At 39.6% G+C, this 20,834-nt stretch overlaps 3 protein-coding genes across 3 annotated transcripts; 1 reads left to right on the top strand and 2 right to left on the bottom strand.

The window, feature by feature from the left end:
• Positions 1-1,043: 1,043 nt before the first annotated feature.
• On the bottom strand, positions 1,044-1,709 carry LOC144521684 (ribonuclease P protein subunit p25-like protein). The gene has a single exon (XM_078256237.1). It carries the CDS (start codon positions 1,707-1,709, stop codon positions 1,044-1,046), a length of 666 nt encoding a protein of 221 aa, XP_078112363.1.
• A 2,008-nt stretch (positions 1,710-3,717) lies between these two features.
• On the bottom strand, positions 3,718-9,655 carry LOC144521683 (protein mono-ADP-ribosyltransferase PARP6-like). The gene is made up of 22 exons (XM_078256236.1): positions 9,590-9,655; positions 8,466-8,543; positions 7,865-7,959; positions 7,715-7,775; positions 7,525-7,615; positions 7,353-7,419; positions 7,041-7,190; positions 6,808-6,949; positions 6,551-6,682; positions 6,212-6,307; positions 5,963-6,055; positions 5,757-5,882; positions 5,593-5,658; positions 5,383-5,450; positions 5,220-5,268; positions 4,919-5,031; positions 4,753-4,825; positions 4,497-4,566; positions 4,292-4,371; positions 4,117-4,180; positions 3,932-4,016; positions 3,718-3,814 (listed from the first exon to the last, which is right to left on the bottom strand). Exons 1-22 carry the CDS (start codon positions 9,653-9,655, stop codon positions 3,718-3,720), a joined length of 1,962 nt encoding a protein of 653 aa, XP_078112362.1.
• Positions 9,656-12,850: 3,195 nt separating this feature from the next.
• Positions 12,851-20,468, top strand: LOC144521538 (pyruvate kinase PKM-like). The gene is made up of 11 exons (XM_078256088.1): positions 12,851-12,870; positions 14,152-14,330; positions 14,456-14,547; positions 17,153-17,284; positions 17,420-17,606; positions 17,725-17,995; positions 18,089-18,239; positions 18,325-18,477; positions 19,340-19,506; positions 20,015-20,196; positions 20,362-20,468. The coding sequence occupies exons 1-11, from the start codon at positions 12,851-12,853 to the stop codon at positions 20,466-20,468; spliced, it is 1,641 nt and encodes a 546-aa protein (XP_078112214.1).
• Positions 20,469-20,834: the final 366 nt, after the last annotated feature.

Genomic DNA, 20,834 nt, shown 5'->3' with positions numbered 1-20,834 from the left:
TATTTATCTCACAGAAAAGTTCAGTAAATATTAGGATATAAGGATGCTATATAAAAAAAAAAAATCCAATCAGTTTAAAAATACAATGCAGCTGCTATAAAATGCAACACCCAATTGATATAATGAATTGCCCTGTGTATGACAGTGTGCTGTACTTTCCTCACCTATGCCCACTACTAATAAGTAGGCTACCACACACAGTCCAAAAAGCTATAGGCCTATCCGATTTTTGATAAGGGTTGCCTATACAGTAGACTATATTCTGTCAGGATGATAATAAGACAATGGGATGTACTCCTAAAGCTTGGGGTGGATACTATTATTTCACTGTGCATTTCACTACAACACAGAAAAAAGGTCTGCCAGATGACTACTAACTACTTGAATCAAAATGAATTGACTGCTGACAGTATACAAGTGGTAATATGAATAAAAAAAGGTTTGTCTCTCTGTAAAATTCCAGGTTTAGACGTTTTAAACTGCTTCTAGTCCATAAGGGGATTTTATTCAAATTAAAGATGTTTATACACTCTCCATCACAGCCCAACACACCAAAGATGAAATGCAGAGTTAATTTATTTCAGTGTTGTTACATCTGTAAACAGGGACAGCATTATGATGAAAAGAAATCCTTAACAAAAACAATCTGGTCCTATGATCTATGAAAACGTACATGCTTTCCCTCCAAAAGTAGAAAACGGAATAATGACTATTGATAAACCTTGGCGTTTATATTTATAATGACTGTGACCAACTTTGTGTACTTTTGCATCAGAATAAGCTCTGATGTGCCCTGTATCACTTGCCAGACAGCAGCAGGGTGAACATGCTGTTGCTGAGGGGGGTATTGTCTTAGTATCCTTTGGGCTCTGTGCAGGCATCTGCATCTCATTGATATCACTGATGCTCAGGAGCTGTTTTATTCACCCGCTGCAGAGCCCTCCTGTCCTGCCCTGCCCTGCCCATCTCATGCCAGCTTGTAATGTTTCCAGTCAGGATGCTTTCTATTGCTCCTCTGTAAAAGTTAACAACTTATCAGACTTTCATGGAGACGGTAATTGAGAACATACACTCCAGTCATCCAGACAGACTTTCTTGGCTGTGTGCTGTGAGAAGGGACAGTGAGCTGGCCTAATCAGAGCTCTACCTCTCTCTGCGTCCTCTGTGGGAACACTTAGGGTTTGGGGGGGTTGGTATCCAGTCTCCTGGGGATCCAGAGGGTCTTTAGAGAGCAGGATACAGATGGCAGGTACTGTCCTCTGCATGGTTATACCTGGTACTCCTGGTTGTTGACTCTCCCAGACCTCTTTTACTGTCTTATAGTAGAGCTTGGACACCTGGTGGAGCCCTCCAACTTTACGTTTTAGAATCTCCACACAGGTGATGGTCTTGGTGACTCCTCTACCTGAGCCAGTGAAGACCACTTGTCTCAGTAATGTCCCATTGCAGTCTTTCCCCTCTCCTTGCATGCGAGCTGTTGCAAACCGCAGCAAATTGCGAATCTTGCTTCCTTCTTTCACTCGCATGTGCAGGATGTCTGCTGCCAGCCCGGGGATTGGATAGGGACTGCTGTCCTCTGTGCGGCTGACTCTTCTGAAGTTGCTCTGGTCAGAAGATGGGACATCAGGGTCGAATGAAGCAGACTGCAGTTCCATTACAGCGCTGCTTGTAGCATTTGAACTCTTCATCTGACCCCTTGGTTCAGTCATTGTTTAGAAAGCAATGGAATATCAGTGCAGGATGCTGTTTCTGAGCCTGCAGCTTTGGATTCTTTGCATACCTCCCTTGAGATTATTTCTTGTTCATTTAGTATACAAAAATAAAAACTCATCAGCTTTAAAATCCAAAGTTGTGACTTATCCTGGTCTTCTTTCTGTCCTCTGTCCAAACTGCATTTCTATTTTGTCTTCTGAGCACCAAGATGACAGCTAGCAGTATGGAGAGGGTATTTCTTCCTCTAATCCCACTGACGTGAAGGAAAAGATGTCCTTGCTCCATTCAGCACTGAGGACAGCTGATGCCAACAAACACATATGAGGCTCAGAGAGAGACATGTAGAGTGGGACATAGGGCTCTTAAAGGCACATGCAACATTTCATAATGTCTGTCACATTCTAGTTTGTTGGTTTTGGAGGGAAGCTTTTGTTAAACCCTAAAGGGCTCAGAGATTTAATTTGTCCATGTGGATGCTTGACATATATGGATGAATTAACATGAGTTAATGAGATTTAACAAGGCATGCAGTTGACGATCCTTTGTTTTAACTGAATTGGTTTTTATGGTTAAAATTCTTAATGTGCATTTTTGCAGATATTGCACCAAACTACAATGTCACTGGGGTAACAATATTTAAAAAAAATATAATAGTTATGGAAACATACAGTATATCATGTTTTCAAGACAACTTTCCCTCTGCACTATCATCAGAGAGCCATATGGTCCTTGAGAAATGTCTTCCTTTAGGCTATATAGCAACTTCACAGTTCTCCTCCCTTCAGTCCAACGCCTGCTGAGCTGACCCAGAAAATACTTGATTCACTCATTTGTGCCTCTTTTGAGTCACTGATATTCAGGACAATCACACCTTGGAGCTGCTGCTTTTTTGTGCCAAAATTGTAAGGAAACATCTGTATCCAGATGCAAACAGAGATGTTTTTTCTAGAGGCTTTCTTTAGAGGAGCTGCGCCAACAGAGGATGTCAGGAGGAGGCAGCTGTGGGGCTCATTTGGAACCAGTATGCTGTTATAATGGTGCATTTCTGCCTCACAGGATGGCATGCACCCCATGATATTCACTGACTCGAACAATGAGCACACAAATGTGTCTCAGTGGTGTTAATATGGTTCAGAATGTCAACGATGTTATGAATGTTAACTGTCCATCAGTGAGTATATTCCCGTCATGAAAATAATAGGCTAATAACTGTGCTTCATCAGAGTAACTGCATGTGCCACAAATCCCCCCTATTTCTTCTTTATGTGTTATTTTTTATTGAAAAGCACCCAATTATTTTTGCGTGTGACTCCTGTGACACCTCTGGTGGGTAATTCAGTTGTCTAGTTGTTTTTCCTGAATTAAAAATATAACACAGGCTCATGTCAAAAACCCAAGTTTTTAATTTACTATCTAATTTAAACATCTGTAGCAGTCTCTACTTACAGACATTTAGAATCATAACTCTCATAACATAACAATTATGGGGTTTTATTGGCTCTGTGTTAGCAATGAAAAAGCCCTCAGTAGTTGTGATTGGTTCACACTACCACCTTGTGGTACAAAACAGGTATTACACAAATAACAAAGTGGCCCTTCAATCTGCTAAAGGAAAACATTTGATCTGTTGGACACAATAAGCTAATATTGAAGTCTTTACTTTGAAAATGTGTGGTTATAAAAACATACAACATATGTTTACAGTACAGAGTTATGACACCAGACTATATTTTAAGATATAAGGCAAAAAAGCTTTTACAGGTGCATGACACAACAAACAATCTAATATTATTGCAGTTGATAGCCCTCTTCCTTTCGTGGTGATATTTTTCTTTCTTTGTTTTAGCGTTTTTCATTCAAACAAAAGTTGATAAAAAGAACTGTTTTATGTCCACTTGTCAAACCAATAAAAGTCTAACTTAATACCGTATGTTTAGCCACAAAGAAACTAAGATCTATTATCAGTATTAAATACTGCACTCTAATCATAAATAATTTGTTTTCTTAGCACTGTTTTAAAGCAATTACTTGCGAAATTTCCCTGTGGATCCTGGCTTCCTGAGTGTTGATGTGGACATCTCCCACCTGGCCGTCCTCATACCTGAGAAAGACAAAAGCAGAATGTGTTGGATATCTGCAATTTAGTCTGGGAAAGTATCAATACACTGAGAGGCATAATGGTTTCTCAGGCAATTCTGTCTCTTCATGTTATACCCACACAAAAAAGAAACGTGTGCACACGTGGTCGGATATTGGACACACCCAAATGTTCCCATGTTTTTGAAGGTCCTTTGAAGTTATGACTGTCAAGACATGCAGACAACATTTATAAAACACTGTCACAAAATCATTCATTATCAAATCAAGGCTCTTTGTAACTTTTTTGTATTATCTCAAATGTACCTTCACAGAGAGCGATGCAGTTTAGATTCCTGTTTTGCAAAAACCTGGCTTGCCCCAGCTGTTCCTAAGACATGTAGTGAATACAGGATGAGATACAAAAAATACAAAAGAGAAGAACGTCCTTGTACAGAGAGCAACTAGACACATTTTGGACAAAATGTGAATACTAATCTACCTGTTTGTTTTTGTTTATTTGATTGTATTTCTGTATGAGTTCTTCTTTGGTGGGCATTTGGTGTCGCCCTTTGCCCATCTCTGCACAAAGAGGAGGGATCACTTTAAAAAACATGCTAGAATCAATAAGTAATGGTAATCTTTGTATAAGTAGGTCATGTATGTATGCAGAGTATTATGAAAATAATTACAGTATACATTCGTACCAGAATATCCAAATGATATGCTTGAGATAGGACTCAGATAGATGCCTTTACCATATGCAGCTCCATGAAGCTTGAGTAAAAAACAATGTGACCACTTCAGTAAATTTCAAATCCTAAAGGTTTCACACTTAATCTAAGTCTGACAAAAGATAAACTTTAAAGTCTGTTGAAATCGTCACTGTGACATGACATTACGTTTAAAGGCTTATATTATAGCTCAAGGAATACAAGACTTGTTGGTATTTTCATACTCTACCTGTAATTTCGTATAAGAGGCATTAATCAGCCCATTTCTCAGAATAGAGTGCCAGTTTTCGATGTGGGAACCACTGTAGGAAGAGAAGATGAAGCAGGTATCACAATCTGTATATAGTGTTGATATGAAGGTTTTATATTAGTGGCACACCCTTGTTTTTACTCACTGGAAAGCAAAGGTGCTGCCATGAAGTTTCCTGGCAGTTTGAAAACGAGCCTCTTTAGATGGAGGGCTGCTGATCAGCAGGAACTGATGGGGTGTGTGCATGAACTTAAGTTGCTATTGTGTACCAAGTGATAAAAAAAAATAGATGAGAGAGCACAAACAGAATACAATTTAAATAAAGTATAAAACCCAGTAGCCTATATCACATAAAATGTAGTTACTTATTCTAACTACTACTGCTGTAAAACTTGAAACTACTGTGCTAAGACATCATATCCAAACTGTGAACTGCTCTATCATACCCTGTTGAGCGGAAGCTTGACAATGTGTGATCTGTTGCTTGCTAAAATCCTGTTGTCAAATACACAAACACACACCAGGATACGTATCTAAGAAACATTCATATTTGATGACATATCAAGTTTTTGAAACAGAATAAAAAAATGTTTAGATTGTGTCACTCACCATTGTAGTAAGGGATGAGCGAGAGGGTCTGTCTTGTCCATCTGCTTCTTTATTTCAGAATATGGACCCTGGAAATGATAAAATACAGTTGCATCCATCTACTGTCAAGGAAACATTCACCAGTTTTCAGATTATTCTCAGGCGAGGAGATTTAGATAAGAATTTTTAAAACAGTGTCATGAGTGTAGGATTTATTTTAAGATCAGTCACCTGCGACATTCTCCTGATTAACAAGACACTGTCCAGTGCTTTTTGCAGCCGATCATAGCTCTTTCTCTGCCACAACAAAACAATACTTTATTCCTTCAGAATGAAAAAAATACGTACTGAATAGTTCATTAGAAATCAAGTCAGTAATAAGTAACAGCTGATACTTTAGGATTAAAGGCAAGGGTTTGGGGGTTGCACGGATCAACAACAGAAGGGTATGGTTCAAATATGATGCTCTTGCGTGAAGACTGAAGGGCAGCTTTGCACATGGCAACCAGCAGGTCAACTACCTGTAGAACAGCCAATAGTGCAATACATCAATCTTATATTATGACAACCCACACTATATGTGTATGTGTGTGTAACCAACCTCGGCACCAGTGGCAACCTCCTCTGTAGCTCCAGACATAACCCCCAACGTATAAAAGGAAAACACACATAGCTCCCTGGTGCAAACTGCTGGCTACAAACACACACACACACACACACACACACACACACACACACACACACACACAAACAAAACAGTGACAATATATTAACAGTAAACTGCATTTTTAGTTTTCATTCAGTAGATTAGCCAGTAAATCACCGGCAGATTTGTTTTTTAGGAGTGTACCTTTAACATAGGGCCATTTTGAAACACATGTCGCTCATCACATACAACACAGTATTCATTCAGCGTGGGGAGTCTCTGCTCAGCATACCTCATTATCTGTGAACACAATGGAAAACATCATTATAGATTTTGTTTAAATTCCATCTTAGTATCTATGGGCAGATTATGAGACAGTTGGCCCCTGGGCGCAGATATGCAAAAGGCCCACGACACTTTGGGCTCCTGGGCCTGTGACCAGATGTGGAAAGAGTATATGGTAACCACTAGAGACTAGGTGCAGTTAATCTTTAATTTCCCTCTCTGACAGAATATAATAGTACTTGATTTCTTATGCTTTACCTGCACCAAGAAACCGTGCTGTAGAGTTGGAGGGGTCTTACAGTGCCTGATGGCCTGGGAGGAGAAAAGCAGTTCTATCAGCTGTTTGGTACTAAGCCGTGCTGATGACTTGACTGCTGACACCATCACTCTCTGTGGAAGAAGAAACGCAAACACTTTTATAAAACACTTACAGAACCTATTGAGTAATAGGAGAGACAAAATCTTCAAATACAGCAGCAACCATAAAATGTCCCAGAGGTGTATTTTGAATTCACCTTTCCACTGGGTGTGTAGGCGAAAAGCTCTCCTGTGGGATTCCTGATAGTGTAGGAAGTTGTATGATTCGTGAAACGGTTCAGTTTTATTGTTGGTGGAATGATCCTTCCTTTCACAGCAGGTTCCTGGAGCTCACTGGACCTGCTCACAGTGAGTGAGGAAGCAGTGAATAGATACTTCAGAACAGACTAAATAACGATAAAACTGCTGGATTCATTAGATTGTAACATACTTTGATGGTGGGAGCCAGATCTTAAGTCTTGCATGGAATTTCTTAATGGTTCCACTTGGCCTGAACCAGCTGTGTCTTCTCTTCTGTCGGACTCCGACGTTCTCATTGGTCAGATGTTTCCACTCCCGAGATAAGAAAACAGTGAGAATACTGAGGAACAGAAATAAAGACTAAGTCTGAGCAATCATCAGGCTATGGATACCACAGAACTAAAAAGTTTATCATCTAAAAAAAGTGGCATCTGTAATAATGTGGAGGGAGTCTATTGCAATGGGAATTTACTGCTATACAATTTATATTATGAACACTCACTTCTGTAGTTGTTTCCTAAGGCTGAAATGATCTGTGTCGGATGGTTGAAAGACTTCGACTGAAGGTGCTGTGGTGAAAAACATTACTTACAGTAATCAGGTGTCATATTGATTTGTAGTAAAAGTTTAAATGTATAGAAAATCTGGTTTGCAGCATTATTGTTGATGCTCACCCGGTCCATCCAGATACTGAGATGGAGAAAAGTGCAGACGGATTACAATGGGCTCTGATGGGTTAATCCTCCAGGCCTTGGCCACTTCCTCCTGTGGACACCACACAGCGCAATCATATTAAACATGCTAAGATGCCATCATTGACAACAAACATGTCAATATATTGAGTGTATAGTAAATTTAACTTACATCCAAAACGTTGGCATTTATGTTTAAGTCAACATCCACATCATCAATTGACCAATACTCCCTAGAAGAAGAAAAGGAAGTAAACATTTGACAATATAGAAAAGCAGCAGCAATCCTTTTAAGACCATAAATAAGAAAAGATGTTCCAACCTGATGGAGACTGCAGAGTCTGAATACAAAGTCCTGACTGCCTCAATGTCAGCATCCAGCTGAGGGTGGTGGGTCAGGTCAGTGGCACAGCTCTCCTGCTGAGACAAACACTAACACACTTACCTTATGATCCAAACAGCTCAGCACCACAGGGGGCCGAGGGATTAAACCAATCACATAGTTTTACAATGGCTAAGAAGTAGGCTTTTACTCATTCTTAAGACATAATATGTGGGTGACACTTTTATTGACCTTTATTTGGAGCATACAAAAAAACGTAATACTTACTGTAACAAACTATTCCATAGTTGTCAGCAGATATAAGGAACATTTGAAGTATTTATCAATGTGTTTGTCAAATACATTTGCACAACTTCTGTGTTGCATAATTGTTGCATAAATAATGATTCAAATAACATGTTTTAAATAATTATGACTAAGTGTTTATTATATAAATTAATGACATATTTATCAATTTATAAATACTTCTTTACTCTCATAAACTGAAGAAATCTAGTAAGTGGATCTTGAGTTATGAAGTTTTGATGATAACTGGGATTGTGCCAAAATAACATTCAAACCAGCACAAAGTAATGCTTACATGGATTCCACACAGGATCTCCTCTGAGTCACTGTCCTCATCAATTTGGCTCTCTGTCCACTGCTGGCACTCAGTCTCCTGTCAGGTTAATGGGAGACGCTGTCAATCAAAAGATCCTCTAATTTAGGCTACTCCGCTAATTACTTCCTTCTGTCCACCCAAACAAAGTCAAATATCCATGCAGCTCAGACTGACACTGATTCCAACACATAATGCAGTTCAAACCATTGATCCATTATCAAAATTGTTGCAGACTAATTCTGACCAACAAATTATTTAATTGGCTGAAGATTTCAGTTCTAAAAAAGAGAGGTCCATTGCTTGTCAATGCAAACAACTGACTACCCTATAACATATCCAGACTGTGTGAAATTAAGAATAGAATATGAATATATTATGGATGGGAGAGGGATATTTACTTATAGACTCACCATGTGTTCAGTTCTCTGGCACTTTTTCAGCAACAATCAACAGTCTCTGCTCCCTCCACTGTGAGTGACACAATTAAACACCATGCTAGAAAAAGACATGTGACTTAATTAGTTCAGCTACCTCTACAATATGAACATATTACAGTCAGTATTTTCTTCACAATTTAAACTATATTTTCATTACCAAGATTATTCTGTATTACTTTATCTCAGCATCATTACTGCACATGCAAATTAAATCATTCAAAAGACAGAAAAATATTTGGTAAAAATGTGTAAATGATGTCAGTGGCACAAAGCCCAAAAAAAAGCTTACCTTTCCATCCTGGGAAAACTTTGAGTTTTCACACATTCCAATTGAACAAACATCATAATGAACATTGAATGTTCCTGTGTGATGGCTCGACTGGCTGTCTGTGTTTGGCTGTCATCCTCTCCCCCTCTGGTTTTGAACAGCAGGAAGTCCCACATGTTCAGTCTCAGACATGATTGGCTCAGATACTGATGGCCTGATCAGCTGAACCTGGTCCAGAGAGAGGAGAGGCTGACAACCAGACCTGCAGCTCCAGGTCTAGTCAAGTCTATGCTTTTATACAGACTTACGGTATCTCTGTCCTATTTATGTGATATAAATGCTATCCTTTCCATCATGTCTGTCTGCTGTGCTGCAGTCTGACCTTAATCGGCAGTTACCCTTGTTAGCAGGCGCCTGCTGCTCTGCAGTCTGGCCAGATTAGACACTTCTAGTACTGCATACATCTGTGCAAGTCTTCTCTCAACAAGTACTTTTCTCAGAGTAATCCACTTAAGACATGAGTGGGTATTTGTTATTTGGCGGTGTTTATTTATAGAGGGTGGGCACAATAGCATGAACCCCTGTACTTTACACTGTATACTGCCATTTTCAAGACAGTGCATGAACAGTAAGAACATAAAGCATCTGACATTTCTGCTGAGGTGACATCTCAGACACTGCAGAACATTAGATTTTAGATTGAGATTTATTGTCCCAAAGGTATTTTTGTTTTCACAGCCAGTACACAAAATCTTACATTCTTTCAATTATCCCATCTTACAACAGTGTCAGCAAGGCAGATTGTTCAGGGCTGCTATTGTAGAAGGAACAAAACTTCTTATGAGCTCCACAAATGTATTCCTTGCAGGTTATATTGATTTCTGTTCTATTATATTGTGCAGTTTTTGTGTTGCTTCCACCCCCTTCTCTTTTGACACATCTACTGTTATATCATAACTTTCAGGCCTTATCTGTCCGGCCCACAAGATAAACGACAAACGGGTTCACAGTGAACGATAGAGGAATCCGATTTCCACAGCAACCAGCTCTATACAATATCTACTGCATGTGTTGTAGACATGGATGTACAGTATAATAAGAAGGTTGTAGACACCAAACAGTCAACATCAAGGATGATCAGGATCAGTTTTATGGTATGGGTCTTAACCACCAGGCGCCCCAGCAAGCTAGACCTCTTTACATTTACAGCATAAAATCCTATAGACAAACAAACACATGCACACAACATCCAAATTTGTTTCAGGTCACAGTAAAGACAATGATTATAGGATTTAGAACATCTGAGTATAATGTTTTAAAATCATTCAACAGAAGGAGTGATTTCATTGAAATTTGTTTTGTAACTCATGCCATTTGTAAAAAACAGTGTGGTGCAGCTAAAGTTAAAGTAAAATTATAATTATTGTAATTACTGTAGTGAAGAGTTTTTTTTTCAAGTAGAGCCTTATTGATGTACAATAACTTAATTATTCATCCAGAAGACACTTCTGGACCACTCGTCCACAAGAGAGAGCTGTTGTTGAGAGAACGAGAGCGAGAGAGAGAGAGAGAGAGAGACCTAGATGGACATTGTGTCCTAACTCATACTATGAACAGTATACTGTGTTCTAAAATCCAACAGTAATTGTGGAATGTTACTGACAATTAAACTTCACAAATATTTCCCACAGATGTGATATTTATTTTTAGTTTAACTAGGTTAGTCTTGTGTGTTCACAAAGCTGTTTTCCAAACATCTACAATTATTTTGAATGTTTTGCAGAGTAATGCAGCCTTTTCCTTTGCACAATGCATTTTGGTAGTGTCCATCACTAGCACACTCAAAAATGAAGCAGATTTAATATGCATGCTGACTGTATTGAGTACATTAAGTCACTTATGCACTACAGACTTATTAGAATTAGTATGTATTGTGTGTGGTTACCATACAGATAATTTAACTGAAAATGTAGAAACTTAGATAAATGTAGGTAATTTTGTTAAAGTTATGTGAAATAAGAAGGGGACTTTTTACTTGTGTCAGAACTGAACACATACAGTTGAAGCACAAGTGAACTGAAAACTGCTTTACTGGCCTCAGTCCATCTTTGGGTTGTACATGTATCCATACATGGACGGAAGGAGGGGGAAAGTCAGTTTGGAGTCAGATTTAGACCTCTTGAAGGCTCTTAGCATCCACACGTTCCAAGAATATACCTATTACACATAGGTCCAGATTAAATACTGTGCAACATTGATACCTTGTTAAACAGCTTTAGGGCATAAACATTAATAGACATTATTTTTCCATTATTTCTTTTTCTTTTTAATACATTTATTTAACAACTCCAGTAGATAAGCAAATCTGAGTCTTCCCGTCCAATGACTACATAGTAACAAATATTGTAGACAAAGATTCTTTCATTTGTTCAATTATTAGAAAAAATATGGCTGTTACAACTTGAGGAATGTAAAAAATAATGTGCAACTGACAAAGGATTTTGAACATACACACAGAGAGATAAAAACACAAAACAATGAAGTAACCCTATCAGTAAAAGACATTATTGGATTCCTGAGCAGGGCTGAGAAAGCACGTTTTGTTTTATTACATTACTATGAGGCGAGTGCACATATATGTTAAACATGGCACTGGGTGGATTTAGTTTTATGTTGTGGTACGGTATGTTCCTAACATGTTCTTTAGGTTTGGCTCAACTATATATACACATCTACCATAACAAACATTGACAGTGACAACCAGATGGTGGGGTTGCACTATATTTAGTAGTTTAGGTGTGTCATGTGTTGATATTCCTGAGTATAATGCATGCATTTGTGCATCTGTATAATATGTTAGCTGGTTGATAATAAGTTTGCATCTCTGCAAGCGTTTACTGTTATGTTTGACTCATCAGCGGTCATACCCTCACTGCATGTTTTTTCAACTTGGCTGCACCTTTCTTCTCATTTTGAAGCAACATGACTGTATATCAAGGTCTTAGTGAATGCATCAACAAGTGCAACCATAAAATTAAATATATAAATATTAAATAATAAATAAAAAATAAATAAAATGCATCTATGAAATAAAGAAAAAAACAAAAAACATTGAACAAAAAATCAAGTCCTGACATACTTGTGGCCTGGCATGCATCTGAAGCAATGTGGAATCTTAACAAATAACATTTCTTATTAGATTTTGCATGATGTAAATGATAATGTAAACTATCCCGAAAAGGAAGCTAAAGGGACCAAATCAAAAGAAGGCTATGTGTGTTTCTGTATTTCTGCACTCAGCAAATTTCCTCACAAGACGGCGCGCCATACCACTTGAGGACCCAGGCTCATGTTCAGCTATATCAGCGGAGAGCTTTGTGATTGGCCAGGCGAACAACCTGCGCTGTATCCTTCCTCAATATCTGTCCAACTTCTGTGATTTTATTTGGAAATGTATCATTGGATGTGGTATTTACGTAGCCCTATAAAAAACATAAAAAAAAAAAATACGTTCAACTGTTCAGCTGTCAAAACAGTAAACGGTGCCTGAACTCTCTCTATATCCTTTGTCACCGGGCGTTGTTAACACAGGAAAGAAGTCCCGGTTAGTGAGGGGAATAAAAACTGTCGCTCCAGCAGAACCATTGGCGTCTTGGTCCATGCAAAGTTCATCCAGTAGGTGAGTAGCAGCATTACGACTCAACTATATGACAGAGAGAGCAGAGCAGAGTTCGTTTTTAGTTCAACAGTTTTACCTGAATGTTTAAATCAAATTATAATTTCCTATCATGTTTTTAAAAATGTAAAAAACTAATTTCAATCACTGATGAAACTTTTACTTTGAAGAACTCTACATCACTTATGAATATATTTAAAGTTATTATGCATGATCATAATAACAATAATAATAAACAATAGTATGCATACATTGTATTTATAATATATATTTCAAATATACAAATAAACTATCTAAAATGTCACTTTGATCTGGAATAGGGTGCAGTGGTTTGCACATGCAGTTCTTTTATACACACTGCACAAGGGTCCCACAAGTCCCATACAGCTTTCTAACTTTGATTTATTTGTTAATTGTATATATTTTATGTATTTATCTGCATCATGCTCTGGTATATCTGCTCTGCTTCTTGTGCAGATACAGAAATTAGTTTCTACTCAAACTGCACATTTCGAGAAAGTTTTCTTTCTTAATGAAATAAATAGCAGCTTAAAGTATGACCTGTTACTCTGTCATTTATGACACAACTATTCATTTTTAAGAATTATCTGTTTAAAGACTGTATTTCTCAAACATAGCCTACTAATGTGGCTTTGATCTTGTCATATATGGTAGGCATATATCTAAAAACACAGTCCTTTTATCATGCAATTATGATGAATTTCACTGATGATTTTTTCTGATATAAATTAGCTTTAGCCTCTGTCAAGTGACCAGCTCCTCTTCTTTAGCTGCACATAAACGCCCGCTGGAATGTGGGAGAGTGCAGTCAGGCAGGCACATACTGTTGTTGTTACTCTTTGCACAGGCTGTTGGGTCAGCTTGCACAGTCACGCTGGAGAGGTCACACCGTCCTATAGGCCTAAGTGTGTAGGCCCTACCTTTCCATTTAGATAATTGATAGAATCTTACTGTAGTTTCTGATTTACTTTACACACTCTTTGAATATATGTGCTCACGTTTATGTGATTATTTATGACCTTAATGTAGCTTCTATTACACACTCTTGGTTTCAGGAGCCTTTGTGTCACCATTTAGATCACAGCTGACCTGAACTGTCTGATGAAGAAAAAAAACTCCTACATCAATCAATCAATTTATTATTTGTCAAGTGAAATTATATAAAAATACAATTAATAACAATAGGCCTACATAACATATAAAATATGTCAGGGGTCGAGTTGTCAGGTTCTAATGGATCATCACACTCCTCTGTCTTCACAGGACGTTTCCTGCGAACACAGATCCAGTCATGTCAAAGTCAAAGGATATGAGCTCTTCCATCATCCACACCCAGCAGATGCATGCTGCCATGGCAGACACTTTCATTGAGCACATGTGCCTGCTGGACATCGACTCTGAACCTGCTGTGTCTCGCAACACCGGCATTATCTGCACAATCGGTCAGACTCATTAACAAACCCTATTGATTCATCTCTTGTTACACACTCGTAACAATAAAGAATATCTTGTTGTATCTTAGAAATATCATATTTAGCTTTGTATTAATTCACCTGTCTTGATGCAGGGCCTGCCTCCCGATCTGTGGACATGTCCAAGGAAATGATCAAGGCTGGGATGAACATTGCAAGAATGAACTTCTCTCATGGCACACATGAAGTGAGTCACAGACATAAATATTTAGCAAATGCACTGCTTTCTTTAAGTATTTGCATCTCTGAAACTTTACTTAAACGTTCTAGCCTGATGCACTACACAATCCCAAATGGTGATGTCGCAGCAGGTTGGTGGCTGTCGAAGCCAAAAACACCTGCTGTGACTTTACCAATTCAAGTGTGTGCAGAGTTTGTGTGATTTAGAGTGGATTTGCCCTTTACTGCAGGTGTCAGTGTGTCATTACTCCTGTGGCCTGGTCTAAAGTATTCTAGTCAATTGATATGAGAGGAACGCAGCTCTAACTAACGCAGGGCTTAAAGTACTCGGGCCTGGTGCCGGATTTCTGGCGTATGACTATTAGAACTATTAGAAAAATAAATAAATTAAAAAGTCCACATGGGATTTGTTTTTGATGCGCTGGGTTTAACCAATCATCGAACTTCCACCTACCAATGAAACAAGTTCTAGCCAACCAGATGCAAAGTAGGGCAGGTCTTTGCCGAAAAGTGAGAGTGCGGTGTGGTCTCCGCATAGGGTAAAAAAAATGGATGCAGAGTTTATCTTAAACTTGGAGCATGTAGATAGCCTACAGCTTGAAGCTTGAAGAAAGTGCATGCTAGTCATTAGATGCTAGTCACAAAGCTTTGGTCCGTGCACTCTGTCATACGAGTACGTTACCGGCAACGACGGCCCTCGCTGCTACTGCGCCTTCACTGACCGACCGTGTTTGTGATACAAACAATACGTGTGTGCACATTCATAGAGGAACACGATTTGTCATTAACGATGGCCACTGTGTAAAAGCTATCTGAAGCCCAAACTGCCTTGACAAAGCTGTCTGTTTGGTATAACGGCCATGTCCCAGAGTTCAAGTTTTTAAGAAATGTACATGAAGCAACTAATGTCAACATGTACAAAATCATGAATGTACTAATTCGCTTTTTTGATGATGACCTGGCCAAAGTAACAACATCTAGAAAGTTTTGTTTTCACAATGATTCATTGTAGGATTATGATATTATTGTATGTGTAAATCTCCATTGACTCTTAATTTAACATATTTAACATATGGTTGGAAGAAGCAGGGGGGGGGTTAAGTATCAGGCTCAGGATTATTTTTCACTTTGAGCCCTGGGTCTGTCTGTGGCTGTAATGTGATCTGCGAGCTTACATGCCCTCTTCAGTACCACGTTTGTGTGATAATTTGAGATTTGGCAGCCAACTGCATCACAGCCAATTCTTTGGCTGATCTTATACTCTTGACCCTTTGCCTTTAAAAGTCATGCCTCTTTACCTTTTTCACTGTCACCTGAGCGGATTAGCCTTCAAATCTATCATCAACTGTAGTATGAATGCCCTCAGTTGATATTTGTATCTTCAAAGGTTAAGCAGTGCTGTTTTCCAAAGTATCTTAACTCCCAGAGTTGTTTTTAAGTTGTCTGTCCAGTCTATGTTTTAGCCAGGTTTTCAGCAACAAAGAATTAATAATTGTGATCCAGGAAATCACAACTCTTAGTGGATATATGATTTTTTACGAAAAGAGCAAAAGATATCTGACCTCTGTCTCATTGGTGTGTCAGTTGTCAGTACAGCTATAAATAGGTCTTGTGAGAGACAGCCTTGCAACAACAGTGCTAGTAGAAGGCATTTAGTGAAACCACAGTGAGGCGTTCATTATTGACTGAGGACAGTAGTCATGTGCAGATTAGACTTTGAATTTATTCTGTTTTTTTGCCTGTAGTATACATTTACTAGATCCATAGCTGTGGACAGACAATGTAGCAGTTGTACACGTCCATCACATGAAGTAGGAAATTAAAAGTATTTGGTTTTTATTACATTTGTCAAACACCCTGTTTTAAAGGCTATAGCTAGAGATGTAGAGATGATACCAGTATCGGTATTGGCTCCGATACTGCCTAAAATGCTGGTATCGGTATCGGGAAGTACTGGAGTTTATGCACCGATCCGATACCACGTAATAAAGCCCTAAAGAAAATCTACGTTAAAGTAGTTTATTTATGTTATTTTTCCGTTATAACTGACTGTCAAACTGGATAAAAAAAGAAAGTTCTGTGCCATTCATTGTTTGTGTTTGTTCATGTTTCACAAAGAGTTTAACCTGAGCCAGACCAACAACAAAGATAGAAATAATATCACATCCATACAGGGATAGTAGTATACAGTATACGGTATCGGCCGATACGCAAGTTCAGGTTTCGGAATCGGTATCGGGAAGCAAAAAATGGTATCGGACCATCTCTAGCTATAGCATCACGTATTTAGATAACTATTCATGTAATCCCTGACAGGTATTTATGTACAGTGAAACTGTCAAGCGCTAAAACTGTGTGGCAGTTGTCATTCAAGGTTTACTGCATATAGTTATGTAACCGTGCTGTCCTTGTGACTACATGACCAAGTTTGTCCACCTGTTGTACTCTCTTCATTTCAAGAATTTGACACATTTAGAGATAATCTTTTCTCCACCTAAATGAAACAAGGTATTATGACTTTACTAATGTCAATTATTTCGCTTTGTATGCTATTCTAGATTTTTTGAGGTTTTCAATGTGATAACATTTGTTGCACACCCCACGTCATACAGTACCATGCTGAGACCATCAAGAATGTCCGTGATGCAACTGAGAGCTTCGGTCCAGGATCTGTTGACTACAGACCAGTGGCCATCGCTCTGGACACCAAGGGACCAGAAATCAGGACCGGACTTATCAAGGGCGTAAGTTCTTGCCAAATTACCAAGGCTTCAATGAGGCCTTTTTTTGATTTATTGCACAAATAATTGTATGAAGATTTCATGCAGGGATTTTTCATCCTGACAATGAACAAGCTCTCTCTCCTTGGTCTTGTTTAGAGCGGTACTGCTGAGGTTGAGCTCAAGAAGGGTGAGACCATTAAGGTCACAATGGACGACCAGTACAAGGAGAAATGTGACGAGAAAGTTCTGTGGCTCGACTACAAGAACATCACCAAGGTTGTGCAGACCGGAAGCCATGTCTACATTGATGATGGTCTGATTTCCCTCAAGGTTAAAGAAGTTGGTAAGCACACAAACAATCATCTGTGTGGTTCATCTTGTCTATCTTTCATACAGATTTGGCTTTCAACTTTCTGCCTAACGGTGGAAATGAAGTAACTCTTCATTCTGTGTGTCCTAAGGCAACGACTTCCTGATGTGTGAAATTGAGAATGGCGGTACGCTGGGCAGCAAGAAGGGCGTCAACCTGCCTGGAGCTGCAGTTGACTTGCCTGCTCTGTCTGAGAAGGATATTCAGGACCTGCAGTTTGGCGTGGAGCAGGGTGTTGACATGGTCTTCGCCTCCTTCATCCGTAAGGCTGCTGACGTTCAAGCTGTCAGGAAAGTGCTGGGCGAGAAGGGCAAGAACATCAAGATCATCAGCAAGCTGGAGAACCACGAGGGTGTGCGCAGGTGGGTGAATTACCAGCGGTCACACTTGAATCTGCACAGATCTAAATCTTTGGAGAATTGTTGAACTGATGTTTTTTGCTTTTTGTCTGATAGATTTGATGAGATCCTGGAGGCTAGTGATGGCATCATGGTTGCCCGTGGAGACTTGGGCATTGAAATCCCAACAGAGAAGGTCTTCATCGCCCAGAAGATGATGACTGGCAGGTGCATCAGGATCGGCAAGCCCATCACCTGTGCCACACAGGTCTGTGACATCAGTGGGAAGACTGTCTTGTGGAAAACATTTTAAAAAGAAAAGTGTATCAGAAAGTCTTGTTGTTCCTCCTCAGATGCTGGAGAGCATGACCAAGAAACCCCGCCCTACTCGCGCTGAGGCCAGTGATGTCGCCAATGCCGTGCTGGACGGCAATGACTGCATCATGCTGAGTGGTGAGACCGCCAAGGGAGAATATCCTCTGGAGGCCGTCCGCACACAGCACAGGGTAAGAGCACCTCCGACTGGTCCCATTCCTTAATGTTTTTACGTGAAAATTGTGCCATTGGTTTTGATCCAACTGCAGCACCTGCGTGTCTCATCTGTTTGTGTGTTTATTAAAGTATATTTATTAAATATTTAAGCCCTCTAACACTTGTTGTGGCATGTGGTGCATTAATGTGCTCTTGGGAAACTGACATTTAACTCTTGAGAGTTGGCTGCCAAACAGCAATTTTTTTAAATGACAAAAGCTGACCAAATTCACATGATGAAGCAACACATTGGTCATGGTAACTTAATGGCTTTGCACTTTTGGCTTTATATACATAATCACACTGTTTGGGCAAACCTGGAGCTGCTCATTGCACTTAAAATAGAAAAATAAATACCATATAATAAAGGTGCATGATCAGCATTAGGAATAATAAACAATTAACCAAGACATTGATAGCTTTACCTACTCGCAACAGAACCGTCCATGAAAGCACATCACTTGTACCAGCTTGGGTTTTACTAACAGCTTGTTTAGTATTTGTTCAACTTGCTTTGTGTATCCCTGTTGCAACGCCCCCTCCCTCCATCCATCTGCTGTCTTCTTGCATTGTGCTTTAACTGTGTGTTCATATAACTCAATTAGCATGTGTCTGAGGATCTGCAGTGCACAGCAACATCCCTGGACATCATGGCCGTCGCTGTTGTTTAACTTCTTGTCTCAGTGTGCTATCAGGTATGAAGACTTCTGCACTGAGGTTAACTGCCCCTTTGTTTTGTCCTTTATAATACAAACTTACTCCTGCAGTTGAAGCTGGCTGTGTGACTGCAGCCTGACACTACTTTTATCAGGGATTTTTTTTTGTTCACATGTTCAGATTGCCCGCGAAGCAGAGGCCGCCATGTTCCACAGGCAGATGTTCGAGGAGCTGCGTCGCACCTCTCATCTGACTCGTGACCCCACAGAGTCCGTCGCTATCGGTGCTGTCGAGGCTTCATTCAAATGCTGCGCCAGCGCCATCATCGTGCTCACCAAGTCTGGCAGGTGAGACTCCAAAAAGAAGAAGTCCACCCTGTAAATCTTCTCTGTAAAGCTGTGACTCATAATATCCTACATGGCGCCCACTGTGAGCAAAGAAACTGGTGCATTGTCACATCTCTCTATCTCTATGCCTCCTCTCCCTCCCTAACACAAGCCCTTGGCTCAAATGATGTATGCCAACTATTACAGCACTCACAATCTGTGCTCCACTTGTGACCTTTTGAGAGCTGAACCCTGACATTTTACAAGTTAATTTTAACTCCCTGTTCATTCTTCAACACATGATACAGAAGGTGTGTCAGCTGGATGGATTTCTCCATTTCTAATGATAATGGCATAATTAAAGCAGCTATAATTAATGTTTCCATATTAACAATGGATCAAACAACTACTTTCAGGTCATTGTTTAGTAGTCCGAAATACATACACATTTTTTGAATTGGCTTTGACATTGATATAGTTTCAGTTCTACATCTTATAATAACGATTTGTAATGATCTGCTACCTGCAGGTCTGCTCACATGCTGTCGAGGTACAGGCCCCGTGCCCCCATCATTGCTGTGACCCGCTGTGGCCAGACTGCCCGCCAGGCCCACCTGTACCGCGGTATCTACCCTGTGCTCTACACCAAGCCTGCCAACGACGTCTGGGCCGAGGATGTTGACCTGCGTGTGAACTTTGCCCTGGAAGTTGGTGAGTGGTGATGTTTTTTGTTAAAATTAGTCTAATTAGTCTTTTTACAGTTAGGTAAATTGTTATAGACAGTAATTTTGTTTATTGACAGAAGTCACAAGGCTTTATATATAATTATTGAATCCTTACTTTTCCACTAACGCCTCTCTTTTTCTCTATCCGTAGGCAAGCACCGCAAATTCTTCAAGTCTGGTGATGTCGCCATTGTTGTGACCGGCTGGCGCCCAGGTTCCGGTTACACCAACACTATGAGAGTTGTGCTGGTGCCTTGAACTTCATCAAAGAACATTAGTAACTGCCCCCCCTTCCCTCTCTTGTAACCTGCCTCCCCCCTGGTCGGACTTTTCTTTTCTGGTGGTCTTCATCACCAACAGAAAGTCAAAACCAGACCACACCAGACTGCACTCAAACCCTTTTAGTGGAAACTCTTCTGTCGTGTGTGTGCCGACTCTGTTTGCATGGTGAACAGAGTGTAAATCACTGTTCTTATGCATTCACTGTACACGTTTTGTCATTTCCTTGATTTTTGGTTCTTTAATTATCCAGGGATAAACATAAATATGTACTGTCATTGTGTTCTCCAGTGTTGCATGCTGAACTGACAGTTGGTACAAAGTGTCATTGTGATCTGGCATGAC

The sequence above is a fragment of the Sander vitreus genome, chromosome 8 (assembly GCF_031162955.1).
Source record: "Sander vitreus isolate 19-12246 chromosome 8, sanVit1, whole genome shotgun sequence".
NCBI classification, from domain to species: domain Eukaryota; kingdom Metazoa; phylum Chordata; class Actinopteri; order Perciformes; family Percidae; genus Sander; species Sander vitreus.
Note: the sequence above shows the minus strand (reverse complement) of the source record. Positions and strands in the feature narration are given on the sequence as shown.